Here is a 22788-nt window from a genome sequence, read left to right as displayed (position 1 = left end):
AGGGGTGGGGGTAGGGGGACAGAGTCTTACTCTGCTACCCAGGCTGCAGTACAGTGATGTGATCTTGGCTCACTGGAACCTCTGCCTTCTGAATTCAAGTGATTCTGCTGCCTCAACCTCCTGAGTAGCTGGGATTACAGGCACTCGCCACCATGCCCAGCTAATTTTTGTATTTTTAATAGAGACAGAGTTTCACCATGTTGGCGAGGCTGGTCTCAAACTCCTGACCTCAAGTGATCCAGCTGCCTTGGCCTCCCAAAGTGCTGGGATTACAGCCATGAGCCACTGCGCCTAACCTGCACCTTCTTTTTCTTTCTATGGAACGTTAGTTTGTGAACACTTTGAGGTCAGAGAGGAAGATTTTTTCATAGTTTTGCTTTTTGTCTTTGTGTCTCCGTGACCCCTGGTGGTCTTGGAAAAGTGATGATGATGCTTTCCTCTCTCCCAGCCTGGTGCCTTCCACGTATGGGCATCCCCCTGTGAGCACGCCTGCTCTTGCTGATCAGTGCTCTGGGTTTCACAGGCTTCAGAATTCCACACAAAGTTCTTGAATTCCACTCCACCCTGTATTAGCTGTGTGAATGAGGCAAAGACACTTCTGCAAAATGAGTGGCCTTTATGGTTTCATGGAGACTATCTGTGAGCTGGGAGTTCAGCAGGTGGCAGGTATGATTCTGCAACCCAGCCTCCCCTCCACTTCTGCACTCCAGCAGGCCTTTTGTTCATTCCTAGTCAAGGTATGCCAGTGCAAATGTCCTTTCTCTGTGGCCCAAGGAGGCTGCAGACCGAAACCTGCCTCCTTTATCAAGGTCATAGTTTGCCCTCCTTAAGATTAAAAAAAATTGTGGAGCTTTCATATTTAGAGATTTCACTTATATTACTTCCTTTCACAAAGTTTTACTGCTTATTTTCCTCTAGTAATATTACTTCATTTTATTTATTTATTTATTTGTGAGACAGGGTTTCACTCTGTCACTCAGGGTAGAGTGTAGTGGCACAATCATGGCTCACTGCAGTCTTGACTTCCTGGGCCCAACCCATCTTCCCGCCTCAGCCTCCTGAGTAACTGGCACCACAGGTATGCATCACCACACATGGCTAATTTATTTCTCTTTTTTGTAGAGATGAGGTCTTGTTGTATGGCTCAGGTTGGTCTCGAACTCCTGGGCTCGATTGATTCTCCCACTTGGGCTTCCCAAAGTGCTGGGATTATTGGCATGAGCTACCATGCCTGGCCCTTACATTATTTAATGCTTTTTTTTTTTTTTTTTTGATCCTAACAAACCTTTCTAGGAAGTAAGACCGTCATTGAAAATGGGAAGTTAAAGCCTAGAGACTCTTAAGTGTTAAGTGACTTAATATTTATTGAGTTCATCTACATGCTAAGTACTTTACAGGTGTTACTCCTCATAGCACCACAATGAAGGGCAGGTTCTGTATCTGAATTTTATAGATGAAGACATTGAAGCTTAGGGAGGCTAAGCTTAAGGTGATAGGCTTATACATTTTAATTGATTATGAAAAGGGGTACTATTATTGGTTATTCTAGGACAACAGGGATAAACTACGGCTGTCCTGATCAAGCCAGTATGTGTGATTGTCCTCTGTAAGTAACTTGGCCACGTTTACACAACTCATCAGTGACAGAGCTGCAGCCCAGCACTGAGCTTTCTGACTCCACTGTGCTGCCGCGCTGCCTGTCTGGAGTGCCTTGTCCACGTGAACTTGGCTCCTTGATCTGCCTGCCATGCCCCATTTCGTGTGTTATGCATGTGTCAGCATTTCACTGCCCAGTGGTGCAGGCCCCTGTCGCCAGCTCATTGCCACACAGCATGCCCCTTTCTGCCGTAACACAGCTGCTGTGGCCACACTGTGGTCTCCCTCACAGAGGATCCTGTGCCGTCATGGAGGTAGATGACTTCCCACCTTTAGGAGAAGTGAGTACTCTAGTCCCGAGATGGAGCTGTTCTTCATTTGCTGATTCAAGAAAATTATCCAGTCTGTACCTCCAAGACATCTGCAGTCTAGACCCTAGAGACACATAGAAAACTGAGCCAGAAACAACAATGGAGAGTGACTGGTGCTGTGGAGGGCGAACATGGGCATAGAACACACAGAGGGGTGCCCAGCCCAGGTGGTCTGGTGGTGGTGGGAAGGCATCTAGAGGAAGCACTGTCAGCAGAGTGCTGAAGGATGAGTGGAGTCAGGGAGGGGAAAAGGTCTTTAGGGTATTATATGAGAAGATTTAGGAGAGAACAGCTCAAGGGAAGGGCTGCAGAACCTCAGGGAGGGAGGCACGGACTTGGGAGTCAGACAAACATGGCTTTGTGCTCTGGTGTCTTAGATTTGATGTTGGAAATGCTACTTCATTTCTCTGATCTCCTTATCTTTAAAATGGCAATTCTACCTGCATTGCAGGGCTCTAAATGTTTGTGAGTTCTAAATGAATACACGTAAAGTAACCCAGAACACTGTGGGCTCATCCTTGATGGCCATTAAATAAAACTGGCCATTGTTCCTTTCATCTTTGAATTATGTCCAAGTGTGGTGTGCAGGGAAAGAGGAAGTAAACAGTGAACCTGGAGAGATGGAGAGTTGACTCGTGTGCCTCTCCCCAGTGGAGAACCTCAGAACCATCTAGGCAGGGAGGCAACACGATCTGATTTGCTTTGTATTAAGATGACAGTAGCACTTAAAGAAGAATGGTTTGGAGAGGAGTGAGCCTGGAGGCAAGGTGGTTACTGCAGTGATACAGGTGAGAGACCATGTGGCTTTCATATACCAGATAGTGGCTAGAGGGGTGCAGGGGAAAGGATGATGTGAAAGTGTACTTGGAGTAGAACTGATAGCACTTGATACAAAGAAACCAACAGAAAGGAAAACGAGGATTTCTGGTTTTAAGCCATTACAGTTGATTAGAGGAACAAATTAGTTTGGCATTTGAGGTGCCCATGAGGAACATTGAGATGGAGGGGTCAACCAGGCAGTAAGTAGTGAGCTCAGAACAGAAGTTGGGGCCAGAGAGGAGAGATTTGGGACTCAACACAGGGCAGAAGGAAGTTGAATTAATGAGAGTGGGTGAGAGTCCCCTGGGAAAGTGTTTAGAGGAAGACGAAAAGATCATCACATCTAAGGAAATTCAGAGAAGCAGAGTCCGCAAAGGGACTGAGACTGAGTGGCCGGAAAGATGGGAGAAAGCAAGGAGGAAACCCCAGAAAGAAAAAAACTTCAGTTCAAATATCAGATTGGTAGGAGGACTGCAGAGGACCCATCTGCATAGCAGACTTAGAGATTTTTGTGAATGGGGAGGAAGTGTGGAGGTTGAGCCAGTTCGGAAAGACATTTTGAAGAAGCCAAGGTATTAATTAGTTCTGGACTGAAGAGAGTTAGGGCTTCTACTCCAGGTAGAGGGAGGTATGACCGATTTGCCAAGGAAGAAGAGGCAAGAAAGTGAGGGGATGCTGTCTGGTGGCCTCTGGGTTCTGTGACTCAGACTCCCTGTGGGGAGCTCAGCATGGTGATGGGTGGAGGGTTTGAGGAGGTGTCGCGGGTGGGAGCAGTTGAAATAGTTGGGAGAAAGATTGGGGTCATTGTGGAAGGTCCAGTGGAAGTCTTATCTCTGCTTCCTCCATCTTTTCATCCTGCACTTTGATTGTATGTTTGTGTGTGCATGTACATGTGCATATCCATGTATCTTTATATCTGTCATACATCAGTATTGGAATTATCTAAGGGGATAATCTCATTATTTGGGACACATGATAACTCTTCAATAAAATCTTCTTAAATATGTCATTCAGCAATTTTCATATATTAGTGGACCTTGATGTAAATCACATTTTGTACTGTAGACATTGTGTGAATACGTGGACTAAATGAACTTGCTTCAGTCTAGCTCTAAAATTTGATTATTCTGCATATTCGTAACTTAATCTGTAAGGTTCACATTATTTCAAAGATATAAATTTTATTTCTTTAGAATAACTCATAATTGGACTTCTCACTCATCAGGCTCCTCTTCTAAGCAGTTCGTGGTTGACTCTATAGTATCTGCGCTCTCGCTAAGACACTTGCTGTTTTTGGGACAATCTTTCTAAGTTGTCTATAGGATGATGTCCATCGTTTGCAAGTAAAACATTGCCTTAGGCATTTCCTTTTATGTTTTTCCAAAATGTTGTAAGCATTAGGCATAAAGAACATCCCTGTTGCTTTGTTGACCTGTTTAATGCAGTTTCTACTTAACGATTACCGACAGGTGCTTTCCACATGCTCGCCCTGCTCAAGGTGCTTTACAAATACTAACTCGTGCACTCCTTCTGATAGACCCATGAGGTAGGGTCTGTCATTTTCATCTCTGTTTTACAGCTAAGAAAACTGAGGGACAAAGAGGAGGCCAGGTAACTTGCCCAGGCCACACAGCTAGCTATGTCCAAGTCAGATTGACTACTAAGAGTCGTGCCCTGCTCTTTCTCCAGCACATCACTTTGCCGTGTCATTTACTAGCAAAGATGGGTACCTAAGTAGCAGGGTCTGTGTGTGCACGCGCACACACATGTACAAGCATACTAGTGTTTTCAGAATCATGGAGCAATACATTAACAAAAACATTTTGTGTAACATTGAGAACTACCTGACACGTGTGCTTATGAAAACTATCGAATTAGAGTGCCCTGTTCTGAGTGATGTGCCTCTGCCGCGTCCAGAGGCCAAGCATCAGTCAGTTGTTGGATAGTACCACACAGCAGGAGGTGTTGTACTTTCCTCCACCACACCCTGAGAGAACCAGTTCAACAACAACAACAACAACAACAACGACAACAACAACAACAACAAAAACCAGCGACAACCCTGGGGTCAAAAGCGTTTCTGGTGGAAGGATTACAGCTATTTCAGCTTTTTAGTGATGTGGGGTTCAGATTAAGCGAAGTTCACATTCTGTGAGTCTTGTAGTCCTGACAGTCAACAAATGACTTAGTGCCTAAATGGTCTTTAGAGTGTTGAGATACTCTGAAACTAAAACCTTTATAACTCAACACTTGGGACTTTTATTCAGTTTCAAAGTTATTAAATAGTTTAAAAGCTGGCTTGGCATCCCCCTGGGGTTGAGGGCTATGGCAGATCAGCCCTTAGTTCTGGGATGCTCAGACCTGCACCTAGGACAGTCCTCAGGCCAGGGCAGGGTCCCTTTGTGTGGCTGGCTTTGAGTTAACTCTCTGAACCTTAGGGATGGTGCACACAGAGGGGTGTCCTGCCCATTAACTTACAAAGGTTACTTCCTAGATTATGATGGGATATTCTCTGTATCCTGAGAGGTCCCATGACCCCGTGTATCACTCTTCTTTCCCTGACTTCATGGCTTATATTTTCTTAGGGAAACCATTTATTCTTTGCGAGCCCTGTTACATTTTAATCGGGAAGGAGTTTGCATCAGAGGAAACAATTGAAACCCCACAAGAAACACAAATGAAATATTATTGTCCTTTTCCTTCGTTGTTAGGATTTCTAAAGTTATCCCATATCTCTAAAAATTTATTAACACCAGAAAAAATGTAATTACTGGCTTTTAATGTTAAATATAGTGTCTGTGTTAAAGACAGATTTTTGTTTGTAGTAGATTTTACATCTGTAGGAAAAATTCCCTAAGCATTTTTAGTTTATTACCTATAGTAATAGCTGCTATTAGAGTCTGAGGCTTTAGTATGTCTTTTATGACTTACATGTGATTGCTACAAGAGTTTAAAAAGAGGAAGAGAATTGTTTTAATGTCTGGATTGTCTTAATGAAATGTGATTCATTTAATAGATGTTAAATGCCATGTGAAAACTGACATTTGACTTGAGACTTGAATTTCACAAACGTTCTCTATGCCCTGTCTCCATACAGGCACTTGAGAGTGTAAGCCTAAGGAAAGAACCCTGGGGAGAGGCCTTAGCGTCTGAATTTCCTGGTTGTGGTTCTTTCCTTCTGACCCATGTGCTGTTGATGTGAGACTGGGGCTCCGAGGGTCAGGATGCTTCAGCAGTGCAGTGCTGTCTGTGATTTAAGAAATTGGAACCCCAAAGAAGTAACTAGTATCATTTATCTAGTTTTGAGAAGAGATTCTGTTTATAACGTTGTTTATATATTTCTCAGGCTGCCTCACATTTTCCTTACTTTATTACATTTTCCTTACTTTAATAAGAGGAAATCTTATTAAATAGGAAATAAACTTTAAGATACTGAACAGGGCATTTGGTCTCTAACATTGAGGCTTCCTTTACTAAATTCGTGAACTGTGTATACCAGGGTATGTTGCAGGCAGCCAGGTCAGGCATACGATATTGGGATCCCCAAGGAATTGTTGGTTTTTTTGTTGCTGAAAATGACACTCAGACATTCAACATAGCATCAGGCACATGGAAACTTGTTTGCATAGTTTAATTTTTTTTCTAGTTTGCTTTTGATCAGAAGCTATCCAGATTGATGTGTACTTATCATATTGCCCGATTGTTGCCAGAAATCTATTTAGTGTTCAGCTAGCTGTTATCAGTGTGTGCTATAAATTCTATTTACTTCACCAGTACCTTCTAGAAGAAATTCTGTTCTAAAGTTCTCCAAAGAGCCCAGCACTTGTACAATTATGAAAGAACCTGTCATAAGACCACACAAAGAGGCCGGGCGCGGTGGCTCAAGCCTGTAATCCCAGCACTTTGGGAGGCCGAGACGGGCGGATCACGAGGTCAGGAGATTGAGTCCATCCTGGCTAACACAGTGAAACCCTGTCTCTACTAAAAAATATTAAAAAACTAGCCGGGCGATGTGGCGGGCGCCTGTAGTCCCAGCTACGTGGGAAGCTGAGGCAGGAGAATGGCGTAAACCCGGGAGGCGGAGCTTGCAGTGAGCTGAGATCGGGCCACTGCACTCCAGCCTGGGTGACTGAGCGAGACTCCGTCTCAAAAAAAAAAAAAAAAAAAAAAAGACCACACAAAGAACTACCTAAAGGTCATTCATGGTTGTATTTTCAAAAGTATCAGATAATCTTCCCCTTTAAAACTTATTTTGTCCTTAACAAAGCAGTATTTTTTCATTATAACTTTACCTGCTGAAATTCAAGCAGATTAATCAGGAGATTCTAAATTAACATTGGTTGCATTTTCCATGGCCCCTAAATCAACTGTATTTCAAGAGTAAGGAAAGTGGGTGCAGTGGACACTTGTCTTGATCTTATGCATAAAACCAGGCCACCATCTAAATTGCAGGCTTTTGTTAGTGTAGTAGATCCCATGTTTCATACAAGCCATGGGGCAGGTGATTTTTGTGGACTCTGAAACATACTTTTTGATGCTTGATTGCAAGAGTTTACTGTTCTCCTGATGCAGGAAGTTAGGGACTAGGCATGGTCCTGGTGACTTTTATATATGGAAGAGCAAGGAAGTTCATTTTATGAATAAAGTGTTTTTGTACTGTTCTTGGTGGTAATGTTGACATTTTCTTGCTAAGACATTTTTCCTCTGTGGTCTTATCTCAAGTTAAGGGGGTGATGTTAATCTTGTTGCTGTTGTTTTCTAGCATCCTCCAGGACAAATAGCAAGGAAATACAGTTCCTGCTCCACCATTTTCCTAGATGATAGCACAGTCAGTCAACCAAACCTCAAGTATACAATTAAATGGTGGGTATATGGATGGTTTTTTCTTTCTTTGTTTTTTTAAACTTAACTGAATGCTTTTTCTGTTCCTTAACCTGACAGCTAAGCTGGTTGGTTGTGGGGTCTGAGAGTGATAAGATTGGATGGGTGGGAGTGGGGGTAGCCCTGATAATTCAGGAAATCTTTGTAAAAAATGATTTTGGTAGTTAAATGTGGGGTATTCGAAATATTTTTACATATTTACATTAAAAGATCAGAATTTTAAAATATTTTAAATGTAGATTACTTAAAATGTATTTTTGATTTTTGTTCATGCTTTCTACCCTTGCACTTTTTATTGAAGCCATCCTGGCATAACTCCACTAACTTTTTACCTTCTAAATAAAACAAGACTCCTACGTTCCCAGTTGAAGACCCAGGGCTCCAGTAGAAAGCCTGCTTGGCCTGGTGAAGGTGCACTTGCCTGGGTTCTGGAGATCTGAGTTCTGATGATGGCTCTCACCAACAGGGAGGACATGGGTGGGACCCTTTCTGGGGGCCTTTAATTCCATATTTTTAAATGGAGTTTACAAGAGAGGGAGAAAAAGGGAGTCTTGGGATAAAGTTTTTTCCCTTATGGGGCTTCAGTTTCCATACTTTAAAGAGGGAGGGAACACTGGATTTTCCTTTGTTGTACCACTAGCATTATGGTAATAATGACCCTTCGCAGGGACTAGAGAGAACCTGATGTGCTTGGGCCTGTGGTCAGCAGCTCTGTTCTAAAAAATCTGAATTTTATCCCTATACTTGTTTAAGAAAGCACACATTTCACAATACATGTCAGCATATGAAATAAGTGTTTAAATTTTAAATAAGGAGTATTCGTCCATTTCAGTGGGCTAGGTTTTCAGGCTTAGAAGCCCTGCTCTGAGTATGACCACAGGTGATGATCAGTTAGGCAGTGAGGACTGTAACCATCTGTGGTCAGTGTCTGCTCCAGGCAAAAGGTGGAGGAGAAGGCCGCTTGGGTGGAGGCTGCCTGTTGGTACCACACCTCTCAGGTTCCTGCTTCCAGGATCTAAATGGCTATGCAGCCTCTTCCCTTACTTCCTCAGCACCAGAGTGCACGGGAAGTGACTAGTGGGCATAAACTCACACCGGCAGCACTCACAGAGCTCTATCTTAGCTCTACCATGTGTGCCCTTGCCTGAGCCACGTTTACCCTTGGGCTGTGGTTTACTGAGGGGAAATGGGATGTGCAGTACCTTTGGAAGTGTTTTCCATATTAAGTTACTAGGACTTGCGGAGAGAAGTGGAAAGCCCTGAAGATCTGTGTGCCACATGACTGTTGGCCTCTGCTCAATCTCTGAGAAGCCCAGAACAGAAGCTGCTAATTTCCCTTTAGTCCTGGACTCCTCTCGTTGGAAGCCAGGGCAGAGTGGCACAGTTTCCTATCCTGGGGCCATGGGGGCTCTTGGGGTTCACAAGTGGCTCTGTCTTAGTTGCTCAACACTTTCATCCTTGGACCACTTAAAATTGCCACTGGCTGTGATACAGACACTTACTAGCCTGGTGAGAGAACTGTGTGACAATTTGATAGTTCATTGGTCAAGTCTAGGAGGCACCTGACAGCTAAGCTGGTTGGTTGTGGGGTCTGAGAGTGATAAGATTGGATGGGTGGGAGTGGGGGTAGCACTGATAATTCAGGAAATCTTTGTAAAAAATGATTTTGGTAGTTAAATGTGGGGTATTCGAAATATTTTTACATATTTACATTAAAAGACCAGAATTTTAAAGTATTTTAAATGTAGATTACTTACAATGTATTTTTGATTTTTGTTCATGCTTTCTACCCTTGCACTTTTTATTGAAGCCATCCTGGCATAACTCCACTAACTTTTTACCTTCTAAGTTAGAAATGTATTGTCTGGGCCGGGCGCGGTGGCTCACGCCTGTAATCCCAGTGCTTTGGGAGGCCGAGACGGGTGGATCACGAGGTCAGGAGATCAAGACCATCCTGGCTAACACGGTGAAACCTTGTCTCTACTAAAAATACAAAAACTAGCCGGGCGAGGTGGCGGGCACCTGTAGTCCCAGCTACGTGGGAGGCTGAGGCAGGAGAATGGCGTAAACCTGGGAGGCGGAGCTTGCAGTGAGCTGAGATCCGGCCAGTGCACTCCAGTCCAGGTGACAGAGCGAGACTCCGTCTCAAAAAAAAAAAAAAAGAAATGTGTTGTCTGTGTAAATCACTGGTTCCTGCCCTGGCTGCACCTAGGAGTCACCTGGGAGTTTAAAACCACACTGACGATTGAGGTCTCCTGACAGATCTTGATTGGATCTGGCTGAGGCATACTGTGAGTATCTGGATTTTTAAACCTCCCCAGGAGAGTCTCACAGGCAGCCAAGGTTGAGGACCCCAGATGGAAGTGGATAGCTGCCCTCCCCTCCCCTAACAATGTCCCCCTGCCACTTCTAAATGAACTGTGGGTTAGAATGTAGAGAACAGAGAAGCTGAAGAGCAGGAACAAGCTAGCTAGCTATGAGATTTCAGTGTAGATACTGGGCTTCCCTGACCCGAACACATGGTCTCTGCACTGCACACATTTGAAACTCCTTCAGTCTGTAATTCAGTTGCTTTAAAAAGTATCTTCTTTTTCTTCCTTTCCCCTTTCCCCTTTCCTTTCCTTTCCTTTCCCCTCTCCCTCTCCCCCCTCTCCCTCTCCCCCCTCTCCCTCTCCCCCCTCCCTCTCCCCTTCTCCCTCTCCCCCCTCCCTCTCCCCCCTCTCCCTCTCCTCCCTCTCCCCCCTCCCTCTCCCCCCTCTCCCTCTCCTCCCTCTCCCCCCTCCCTCTCCTCCCTCCCTCTCCTCCTTCCCTCTCCTCCCTCTCCCTCTCTCCCCCCTCCCCCTCCCTCTCCCCCCCCCCCCCCTGCCTCTCCTGCCTCTGCCTCTGCCTTTTTCTTTTTTCTGAGACAGGATCTCTATCCCCAGGCTGGAGTGCAGTGGCGTGATCTCAGCTCACTGTAACTCCACCCCCCACGCCCAAGAGATCCTCCCGCCTTAGCCTCCCAAGTAGCTGGGATTACAAGCACACACTACCACGCCCAGCTAATTTTTGTATTTTTTGTAGAGACATTTGTTTCACAGTGTTGCCTAGGCTGGTCTTGAATTCCTGGGCTCAAGCAATCCACCCACCTTGGCCTCCCAAAGTGCTGGGATTATAGGCATGAGCCACGATGCCCAGCCGAAAGTATCCTCTTTTTAAAATGCACACTGGGAGCTGGGCAGGGTGGGACCCAACTGAAGTAGTGCCATCAGAATCCTTCCCTGGAAATAACCAGCATCTCACACTTCCTGTAGGTAAAGAGGCAAAAAATATAGAGACGTTAGCAGGTCCAGTTGAGTTCTTTAGCTAGGGGTGTTGACAATATGAGAGGAAAGGGATACTCAGAAGGAAGAGGAGTGAAAAAGATAGGAAGTTGTGAAATCCACATGCCATCCCATTATAAAATTTTGCCTAAATCTTGCCCTACTCCTGTCCAAAGAAAACTCCTATTTTCTTTTTTGCTTTCTCTGCCTCCTGTTAACCCCAGGTCCTCTTGCATCCTACTCCAGACATTAAAACTGATAACACAATCATTAATATTGTAGTTCAACTTCATTGTGGGCATAAGTGAGCATTTGTGGGCCAGAGTTGCTTCCTGAAATCCAGTTACAAAGTTGTAACTATGAGAAGAATGCCCTAGGTTGTAAACAGTGATTTATAAGCTGATTTTTGGAAGATAATCCACCGGTAAAGTGGGGATTGTCAGAAATAAACATATTTGCAGATTCTAGTTGGGGATTGGGTGGAGGGTTGAGTGCTAATCTAACAGTGAAGGAAAAGCTATAAAAAGGTTGGGTATTCTTTCAGTGCTCACTCTTTCTGTAGACATAATTTTTTATTTTGAGAACTTGATTTTCCTATTTTTCCCCTAAATGTCAACAGCTGTGGTATGAATTTAGAGTTTGTCAGCCACACTTTGTGCCTCTGCAGCCAAACCCTCCCCACCAGATCCTCTGACAAGCATAAGATGATGATCAAAGAAAAGAGTGGAGGGTGCTGGGGAGCCCCTTTGCGTACTTGGCCGCACCATCAGGGTCCTTGGCCTCCAGGGCCGGGGAAGAGCTAATGCCCATCACAGCCCTATCTATGGCTCAGCCCCTCTGTGCTGCTAGAACCCACCCCTTCTTGCCCTTCAGAGGTTTTAGGATTGTCATGTACGTTGCTAATTTAGCCCTGGGTAAGAAGTAAGACAAATGCAGTGCCAAAAGTCACAAATCCATTTTGTTTTCTTGTGCAAGAAAATAGCATTTACTTCCTCCCCAGCTAAGTGGCAAAAGCTGCTGAGCAAACCCTATAGTCCAAATGTTCTGTTGTCTGTTAGGGCTCCGGCCCTTCCTTGGTGAAACTGCACCATTTTCTGAGGACTTGGCCGAGCTGACCAAGCCTCTGAAGCTGGGCACTCAGGGTCCCCCAGGTCCCCTGAGTTCTTTCTGTGTCCTAACTGAAAATCCGAGTGCCTTGACCACTCTCTGGCCTGGTTAACTTGTATTTGATAAGGGTGGTAAGAGCCAGTTAACTCTGTGGCTCACCAGGGCTAATTGATCTGGTTAGCCACTCTGGGCAGAAACTAAAGGAGGCCTTAGGCACTTGTCTGGTAGGATAGACAGCAATGGGTGGTTCTGTCTGGAGGTGAGGCAGAAAAGATTAGCAATGTCATAGCCCTCCTCCATCAGACAGCACCTTCTTGGCTCCTGGGCTGTTCCCTGAGAGACAGGATCATTCTCGCCCTGCAAAGGAGATATGCCTGGGGGTCCTTCACCATAGAACCCTATAAACAAGGTACAGGCTTTGTAGCACAGATTGACACTGAGGGTGGCGGTCTATGCCCCTGCTTTCCAGGGGCCGGATGGCACCCCGTTCACTGCCAGCATGCACGGTAAGCCCCTCAAGACTGCCCCACCTGGATGGAAGGACACTGTTTCCCACCTTATGTCTCTTGGATGGGGCTTCATGGCTGAAATGGGGGAAGTAGAAACAATGACTGGCACAGCTAAGGTGAGAAGTGCTGCAAAAACAGGGGAACCTGAAAAGAGACCAGAAAAAAAGGGAGATCCAACAAAACGGGTGTCAAGGAGCCAAATTTGACAAGACCTTCTAAAGACAGGTCCAAAAACAAAATAGACAACCCGGTACAATTCTCCTTAGACTTTAAAAAACCCCCAAAGCCAGAGCCACCAGTTCACCACTAGGGTTAATCCTAAACCCTGGACACTGCCTCCAGAAAAAAACCCAAGGACAGAAGGTGGTGAGCACTGCAGCCTCTACACTGACAAGAAAGCAAAGTTCTCCTCAATGTGGTGCCATTCATTGGTTCCCTCGAAACATAGTTTTGACTCTGGTGGCTCCAGGGCTGAGCGTACTCCATGCCTGCTGATCCTCACAGTTTCTGGGCCCCTGACTCATAGATATGGATCCAGAGATCCATCCACCTGCCTTTGTGAGATGAGCACACCTCCTGTTACAAATTAGACATGCTCCACTTACCCACTGTGGGTCTGCAACTCAGTCCCAAAACACATTTTAGGGAGAGACAGTCTCCTGGGAGCTGCCTTTAGAGGAACGCAGACAAATTCCATCTCTGGGCAAGGGTAATAAGAGCCACACTCCAGGGGGAGGCCAGATGACAGCCAGTATATGACCCCACCCAAGATAGATTCTATAGATACACATCTCTCAGGAAGACTCAGAAAGATAACAGCAGCTACTCAAAAACGAAAGAGAGTGAGGATTGTGCATCCTACACAGAACCCATACAACAGCTGTGTGTGGCTGATGCAAAAATGTAACAGCACCTGAAGGATGATGGTTGATTACCAAAAACTAAGGTAACTCTGGCCACACATGCTGCGGTCCCAAATGTTAGCCCCAAAAGACTAACTGTTTGTTTAGGAATATGAAAGACTGTCCTACAACAAATCTTTCTTGAACATACCCTTAGACCCAGAGTCCTAGGACATGTTTGCTTTCACCAGAGAGGCCCCAAGTGAACCCTTCAGGCTTTCCTCTAGGGGTGCTCACAGAGCCCCACTACGGCCTTGGCTTGATGACCAGAGACTTGGCTGTTTGGTGAATGCCTTGCATATTGCCTAAAACATTGTATAGATAATATGTCACTGACTTACACAGGTTTGAGTCTTTTAAAAAAGGCTACCTAAAAGGTTCTAAAACACCTACAATTCCCAGAGGATAGGTTGTCAATGAACAGAAAGTCCAGGAACCAGGGGACACCATAAAGTCCTGGACATGGTCTAGTCGGGTGAGGCTGGTTTTTCCAACAGCCATATTTGACAAAAGACACAGCTGCAAACAGTTGAAATATTACAGACCGTTCTAGAGCCACTAAGATATGAAAGCACCTTCATTTCTACTTGGCCCACTGTCTCAGGCCATCGTACTGCCTAATTAAAAGGGGGCACAGTGGCACAGAGATCCGTTTTTGGGGTAATTCCAGCCTTAGGTTTGGCAAGAGAGACTGTGTAGGGTGAAGCTGCAAGCCTGGGCCTCATTCAGTTGTCAGCTGACAGCCTCTTTGGGCAGTCACTTCCTTCCAGGTGACTGCTAAACTAGTCCATGGAGCTGTACCGTACTGGAACCCTCAGCCTGGTGGTCTCACTTCCTGGGATATAACCTTGAATGGAAATTGGCCTACAGAGTGGCTCTACTTTTCCTGGAGGTCTTAGGCCATGATAATATCCAATCTTGACTTTAGCTTGGGAGATAGTAATCTTGGGGCCCTGAAGGTTCTCACCCGTTCAGCAGAAGCCAGACACTAGGGGAATAACAATAATAGTAACTTGAGGGCAGAGCAAGATGGCCAAATAGGAACAGCTCCAGTCTCCAACTCCCAGCGTGAGCGACACAGAAGACCGGTGATTTCTGCATTTTCAACTGAGGTACTGGGGTCATCTCACTAGGGAGTGCCGGACAATCGGTGCTGGTCAGTTACTGCAGCCCGAGCAGTGAGAGCTGAAGCAGGACGAGGCATCACCTCACCTGGGAGGCGCAAGGGGGAAGGGAATCCCTTTTCCTAGCCAGGGGAACTGAGACACACAACACCTGGAAAATCGGGTAACTCCTACCCCAATACTGCGCTTTAAGCAAACCGGCACACCAGGAGAATATATCCCACACCTGGCCGGGAGGGTCCCACGCCCACGAAGCCTCCCTCATTGCTAGCACAGCAGTCTGCGATCTAACCACAAGGCAGCAGCGAGGCTGGGGGAGGGGCGCCCGCCATTGCTGAGGCTTAAGTAGGTAAACAAAGCCGCTGGGAAGCTTGAACTGGGTGGAGCTCACAGCAGCTCAAGGAAACCTGCCTGTCTCTGTAGACTCCACCTCTGGGGACATGGCACAGTTAACAACAACAACAACAACAAAAGCAGCAGAAACCTTTGCAGACACAAACGACTCTGACAGCTCTGAAGAGAGCAGTGGATCTCCCAACACGGAGGTTGAGATCTGAGAAGGGACAGACTGCCTGCTCAAGTGGGTCCCTGACCCCTGAGTAGCCTAACTGGAAGACATCCCCCACTAGGGGAAGTCTGACACCCCACACCTCACAGGGCGGAGTACACCCCTGAGAGGAAACTTCCAAAGTAAGAATCAGACAGGTACACTCACTGTTCAGCAATATTCTATCTTCGGCAACCTCTGCTGCTGATACCCAGGCAAACAGGGTCTGGAGTGGACCTCAAGCAATCTCCAACAGACCTACAGCTGAGGGTCCTGACTGTCAGAAGGAAAACTATCAAACAGGAAGGACACCTATACCAAAACGCCATCAGTACGTCACCATCATCAAAGACCAGAGACAGATAAAACCACAAAGATGGGGAAGAAGCAGGGCAGAAAAGCTGGAAATTCAAAAAATAAGAGCGCATCTCCCCCTGCAAAGGAGCGCAGCCCATCATCAGCAATGGATCAAAGCTGGTCAGAGAATGACTTTGACGAGATGAGAGAAGGAGGCTTCAGTCCATCAAACTTCTCAGAGCTAAAGGAGGAATTACGTACCCAGCGCAAAGAAACTAAAAATCTTGAAAAAAGAGTGGAAGAATTGACAGCTAGACTAATTAATGCAGAGAAGGTCATAAACGAAATGACAGAGATGAAAACCATGACACGAGAAATACATGACAAATGCACAAGCTTCAGTAACCGACTCGATCAACGGGAAGAAAGAGTATCAGCGATTGAGGATCAAATGAATGAAATGAAGCGAGAAGAGAAACCAAAAGAAAAAAGAAGAAAAAGAAATGAACAAAGCCTGCAAGAAGTATGGGATTATGTAAAAAGACCAAATCTACGTCTGATTGGGGTGCCTGAAAGTGAGGGGGAAAATGGAACCAACTTGGAAAACACTCTTCAGGATATCACCCAGGAGAACTTCCCCAACCTAGTAGGGCAGGCCAACATTCAAATTCAGGAAATACAGAGAACACCACAAAGATACTCCTCCAGAAGAGCAACTCCAAGACACATAATTTCCAGATTCATCAAAGTTGAAATGAAGGAAAGAATATTAAGGGCAGCCAGAGAGAAAGGTCGGGTTACCCACAAAGGGAAGCCCATCAGACTAACAGCAGATCTCTCGGCAGAAACTCTACAAGCCAGAAGAGAGTCGGGGCCAATATTCAACATTCTTAAAGAAAAGAATTTTAAACCCAGAATTTCATATCCAGCCAAACTAAGTTTCATAAGTGAAGGAGAAATAAAATCCTTTACAGATAAGCAAATGCTTAGAGATTTTGTCACCACCAGGCCTGCCTTACAAGAGACCCTGAAGGAAGCCCTAAACATGGAAAGGAACAACCGGTACCAGCCATTGCAAAAACATGCCAAAATGTAAAGACCATCGAGGCTAGGAAGAAACTGCATCAACTAACGAGCAAAATAACCGGTTAATATCATAATGGCTGGAACAAGGTCACACATAACAATATTAACTTTAAATGTAAGTGGACTAAATGCTCCAATTAAAAGACACAGACAAACTGGCAAACTGGATCAAGAGTCAAGACCCATCAGTCTGCTGTATTCAGGAGACCCATCTCACGTGCAGAGACATACATAGGCTCAAAATAAAGGGATGGAGGAAGATCTACCAAGCAAATGGAGAACAAAAAAAAAAGCAGGGTTTGCAATCCTAGTCTCTGATAAAACAGACTTTAAACCATCAAAGATCAAAAGAGACAAAGAAGGCCATTACATAATGGTAAAGGGATCAATTCGACAGGAAGAGCTAACTCTCCTAAATATATATGCACCCAATACAGGAGCACCCAGATTCATGAAGCAAGTCCTTAGAGACTTACAAAGAGACTTAGACTCCCATACAATAATAATGGGAGACTTCAACACTCCACTGTCAACATTAGATCAACGAGACAGAAAGTTAACAAGGATATCCAGGAATTGAACTCATCTCTGCACCAAGCGGACCTAATAGACATCTATAGAACTCTCCACCCCAAATCAACAGAATATACATTCTTCTCAGCACCACATCGCACTTATTCCAAAATTGACCACATAAATGGAAGTAAAGCACTCCTCAGCAAATGTAAAAGAACAGAAATTATAATACAGTGCAATCAAACTAGAACTCAGGACTAAGAAACTCAATCAAAACCGCTCAACTACATGGAAACTGAACGACCTGCTCCTGAATGACTACTGGGTACATAACGAAATGAAGGCAGAAATAAAGATGTTCTTTGAAAGCAATGAGAACAAAGATACAACATACCAGAATCTCTGGGACACATTTAAAGCAGTGTGTAGAGGGAAATTTATAGCACTAAATGCCCACAAGAGAAAGCAGGAAAGATCTAAAATTGACACTCTTTAACATCACAATTAAAAGAACTAGAGAGGCAAGAGCAAACACATTCAAAAGCTAGCAGAAGCCAAGAAATAACTAAGATCAGAGCAGAACTGAAGGAGATAGAGACACAAAAAACCCTCCAAAAAATCAATGAATCCAGGAGTTGGTTTTTTGAAAAGATCAGCAAAATTGACAGACCGCTAGCAAGACTAATAAAGAAGAAAAGAGAGAGGAATCAAATAGACGCAATAAAAAATGATAAAGGGGATATCACCACTGACCCCACAGAAATACAAACTACCATCAGAGAAGACTATAAACACCTCTACGCAAATCAACTAGAAAATCTAGAGGAAATGGATAATTTCCTGGACACTTACACTCTTCCAAGACTAAACCAGGAAGAAGTTGAATCCCTGAAGAGACCAATAGCAGGCTCTGAAACTGAGGCAATAATTAATAGCCTACCAACCATAAAAAGTCCAGGACCCAGATGGATTCACAGCTGAATTGTACCAGAGGTACAAGGAGGAACTGGTACCATTCCTTCTGAAACGATTCCAATCAATAGAAAAAGAGGGAATCCTCCCTAACTCATTTTATGAGGCCAACATCATCCTGATACCAAAGCCTGGCAGAGACACAACAAAAAAAGAGAATTTTAGACCAATATCCCTGATGAACATCGATGCAAAAATCCTCAATAAAATACTGGCAAACCGGATTCAGCAGCACATCAAAAAGCTTATCCACCATGATCAAGTGGGCTTCATCCCTGGGATGCAAGGCTGGTTCAACATTCGCAAATCAATAAACGTAATCCAGCATATAAACAGAACCAAAGACAAGAACCACATGATTATCTCAATAGATGCAGAAAAGGCTTTTGACAAAATTCAGCAGCCCTTCATGCTAAAAACGCTCAATAAATTCGGTATTGATGGAACGTACCTCAAAATAATAAGAGCTATTTATGACAAACCCACAGCTAATATCATACTGAATGGACAAAAACTGGAAAAATTCCCTTTGAAAAGTGGCACAAGACAGAGATGCCCTCTCTCACCACTCCTATTATACATAGTGTTGGAAGTTCTGGCTAGGGCAATCAGGCAAGAGAAAGAAATCAAGGGTATCCAGTTAGGAAAAGAAGAAGTCAAATTGTCCCTGTTTGCAGATGACATGATTGTATATTTAGAAAACCCCATTGTCTCAGCCCAAAATCTCCTTAAGCTGATAAGCAACTTCAGCAAAGTCTCAGGATACAAAATTAATGTGCAAAAATCACAAGCATTCTTATACACCAGTAACAGACAAACAGAGAGCCAAATCATGAATGAACTTCCATTCACAATTGCTTCAAAGAGAATAAAATACCTAGGAATCCAGCTTACAAGGGATGTAAAGGACCTCTTCAAGGAGAACTACAAACCACTGCTCAGTGAAATCAAAGAGGACACAAACAAATGGAAGAACATACCATGCTCATGGATAGGAAGAATCAATATTGTGAAAATGGCCATACTGCCCAAGGTTATTTATAGATTCAGTGCCATCCCCATCAAGCTACCAATGAGTTTCTTCACAGAATTGGAAAAAACTGCTTTAAAGTTCATATGGAACCAAAAAAGAGCCCGCATTTCCAAGACAATCCTAAGTCAAAAGGACAAAGCTGGAGGCGTCACGCTACCTGACTTCAAACTATACTACAAGGCTACAGTAACCAAAACAGCATGGTACTGGTACCACAACAGAGAAATAGACCAATGGAACAGAACAGAGTCCTCAGAAATAATACCACACATCTACAGCCATCTGATCTTTGACAAACCTGAGAGAAACAAGAAATGGGGAAAGGATTCCCTATTTAATAAATGGTGCTGGCAAAATTGGCTAGCCATAAGTAGAAAGCTGAAACTGGATCCTTTCCTTACTCCTTATCCGAAGATTAATTCAAGATGGATTAGAGACTTAAATGTTAGACCTAATACCATAAAAACCCTAGAAGAAATTCTAGGTAGTACCATTCAGGACATAGGCATGGGCAAGGACTTCATGTCTAAAACACCAAAAGCAACGGCAGCAAAAGCCAAAATTGACAAATGGGATCTAATTAAACTAAAGAGCTTCTGCACAGCAAAAGAAACTACCATCAGAGTGAACAGGCAACCTACAGAATGGGAGAAATTTTTTGCAATCTACTCATCCGACAAAGGGCTAATATCCAGAATCTACAAAGACATCAAACAAATATACAGGAAAAAAGCAAACAACCCCATCAAAAAGTGGGCAAAGGATATGAACAGACATTTCTCAAAAGAAGACATTCATACAGCCAACAGACACATGAAAAAATGCTCATGATCACTCGCCATCAGAGAAATGCAAATCAAAACCACAATGAGATACCATCTCACACCAGTTAGAATGGCAATCATTAAAAAGTCAGGAAACAACACGTGCTGGAGAGGATGTGGAGAAATAGGAACACTGTTACACTGTTGGTGGGATTGTAAACTAGTTCAACCATTATGGAAAACAGTATGGCGATTCCTCAAGGGTCGAGAACTAGATGTACCGTATGCCCCAGCCATCCCAGTACTGGGTATATACCCAAAGGATTATAAATCATGTTGGTATAAAGACACATGCACACGTATGTTTATTGCGGCACTATTCACAATAGCAAAGACTTGGAATCAACCCAAATGTCCATCAATGACAGACTGTATTAAGAAAATGTGGCACATATACACCATGGAATACTATGCAGCCATAAAAAGGATGAGTTTGTGTCCTTTGTAGGGACATGGATGCAGCTGGAAACCATCATTCTTAGCAAACTATCACAAGAAGAGAAAACCAAACACCGCATGTTCTCACTCATAGGTGGGAACTGAACAATGAGATCACTTGGACTCGGGAAGGGGAACATCACACACCAGGGCCTATCATGTGGGGGCGGGGGGGATTGCATTGGGAGTTATACCTAATATAAATGATGAATTGATGGGTGCTGACGAGTTGATGGGTGCAGCACACCAACATGGCACAAGTATACATATGTAACAAACCTGCACGTTATGCATATGTACCCTAGAACTTAAAGTATAATAAAAATAAATAAATAAATAAAAAACTATAGTTCAAAAATAAAGTGGAATATATTCAGCAACATAAAAGAATGGGGAATTGATATACACAATAACATGGACAAATTTTGAAAGCTTTATGTTAAGTTTAAAATCCAGTTTTCAAAAGTCTTTAATAAATGAATGAATTTATATGACATTCTGGAAATAGGAAAAACCACAGCAGTGGCAACAGATCAGTAATTACCAGGGTGGGGATAGGAGGAATCAGGTTGGTGATTCTAATTCCATATTCTGATTGTGGGAGTAGTTATTTCAATCTGTGTGTTAAAATTAATAAACTATATACCAAAATGTTAATTTTAATGCATATTACATTTAAAAATTTTTAAATTAAAATTGGCTTGTTAAGCACTCAAAAAAAAACAATAATAGTAACTTTTCTTGTAAAAGTTAATGTAAGATCATGCTTTTATATACTTTTTTTATTTGATCATAATTACAACTCCACGATGTGGGTTGTATTGTTCTAATTTTATAAATGAGGAAATGAAAGCTCTGAGAGGTGAATTAGCACTAATAAAGAGGAAGGAGTCAGGTTCAGAACCCAGGTTGATGTGGCTTCAGTCTAGTGATATTTCTACTGCTGTATGCTCCCTCACAGGGGAAGCAGGAACATCATCTTTCTCAAAGACATTAATCATGTGAAACATTTCATTGAAATGTAACATTAGATTAGAAGAACAGTCATCACAGCATGACTAGTAAATGAATAAAACTTAATTCCTCCCTTTCCCAGAGGCTACATGGTCAAAACGGAAGGGCACACAGTCTTATTATACAAGCCAGAAATCCTGACAGCTACCGTCTGAACCTTAGTTTTTCCCATGTATAAAATAGAATCAATAATATCTATTTTTTTCTTACAGGACTATTAACATATGTGAAAACTCCCCAATGCAATCCCTCCCTCCTCCCCCCTCCCCATGATAGGCCCCAGTGTGTGATGTTCCCCTTCCCGAGTCCAAGTGATCTCATTGCATTGGGGAGTTATACATGATATAAACGTCATGCACATGTACCCTAGAACTTAAAGTATAATAAAAAAGAAAAAAAAAAAAAAAAAAAACCATATGTGAAAACACTTTGAAAACCTTATTACTTTTTATAAATTCTGAAGCTCTTTTACTCCAATTACAGTTCTTCGTCAGCTTCAATGCTTTTCAAGATGTTAGAATAAAAAGGATGTGTTAGCACCTATTTGCTCATGAGTACTTTCAACACTAGGCCGAAGTCATTTAAATGAAGAGCTCTGGAAAGAGAGAGGTTTAGAATAATAGAGTGAGATTAGCTACTGTCATGTTAAGTCACGGGGAACATCTGAGTGCTTTGGAATCCAAGGTGCATGCTCATGTCTCTAAGCCATTGTGGCTGAGTAAGCGGAAATGTTTGGGCCAAGTCAGTACCCTGAGAGGATCAGAACACTGTCTGCTGCAAACAGTTACCTATGTTCTTAGAAGCTTAAAAATAATTTTTGGCCTCCTGAATAAATTTTACTGTAAAACAAAAATAGTGGAAGTATCTAGACAGATTTTCAAAGAGGAAATTTTAAAAAATTGTCCAGAACATGAATAACCCTGCCAACTTGATAGAAGTTTAAAGAAACCCAGGTAGAAAAAGAAAAACTTTTTTTTTTTTTCAGCTGTCCAGTTGGGAGACCACTTGGTCAAAAGATTCAGGTCAGTGTCAGTGAGTGCGAGTCAAAACGGACGCTGCTGGGGAGTCCACTGGTGTAGACTTTCTGCAAAGATGTTTGGCAATATGTGTTGAGAGCCTTATCATTGTTAATGACTTGAGGTCAAGTGATTCCAATTATAGGATGTATCCTTATGGAAATAATATAGTTATATATTGCACAAATATTGGGATGTTCATTATGGTGTTAATTATAATTGCAAAGTATTAGAAACAACCTAAATGTTCAGTAGTGGGGAATAGTTAAGTTTTCGACAACCATATGAAGGAATATAATCAGCCATTTAAAATCATGTTTTTAATGATAAAAAAATGTTAACATGACAAAAGTTAAAAGTAGGATGCAAACCTGTCTCCTCACATAATTTATAGAAATCTATATATCTTAAGCTAATAGTTGTATTTTCTAAAT

General features: G+C 43.3%; 1 protein-coding gene across 8 annotated transcripts in view; it reads left to right on the top strand.

The window, feature by feature from the left end:
- Positions 1–22788, top strand: part of CCNY (cyclin Y) — a 331884-nt gene that overhangs the window by 264608 nt on the left and 44488 nt on the right. For all 8 annotated transcript variants that reach the window (XM_033222418.1, XM_033223581.1, XM_033225995.1 and 5 more), the window contains one exon: positions 7549–7649. In XM_033222418.1, coding sequence (XP_033078309.1) covers positions 7549–7649 — 101 coding nt within the window. The remainder of the gene's footprint in view (positions 1–7548; positions 7650–22788) is intronic.

This window comes from Trachypithecus francoisi, unplaced genomic scaffold (genome assembly GCF_009764315.1).
Source record: "Trachypithecus francoisi isolate TF-2019V2 unplaced genomic scaffold, Tfra_2.0 Contig00025, whole genome shotgun sequence".
NCBI classification, from domain to species: Eukaryota; Metazoa; Chordata; class Mammalia; order Primates; family Cercopithecidae; genus Trachypithecus; species Trachypithecus francoisi.
The sequence above is the reverse complement of the archived record's forward strand: the minus strand, read 5'-3'. Positions and strand labels throughout refer to the sequence as shown.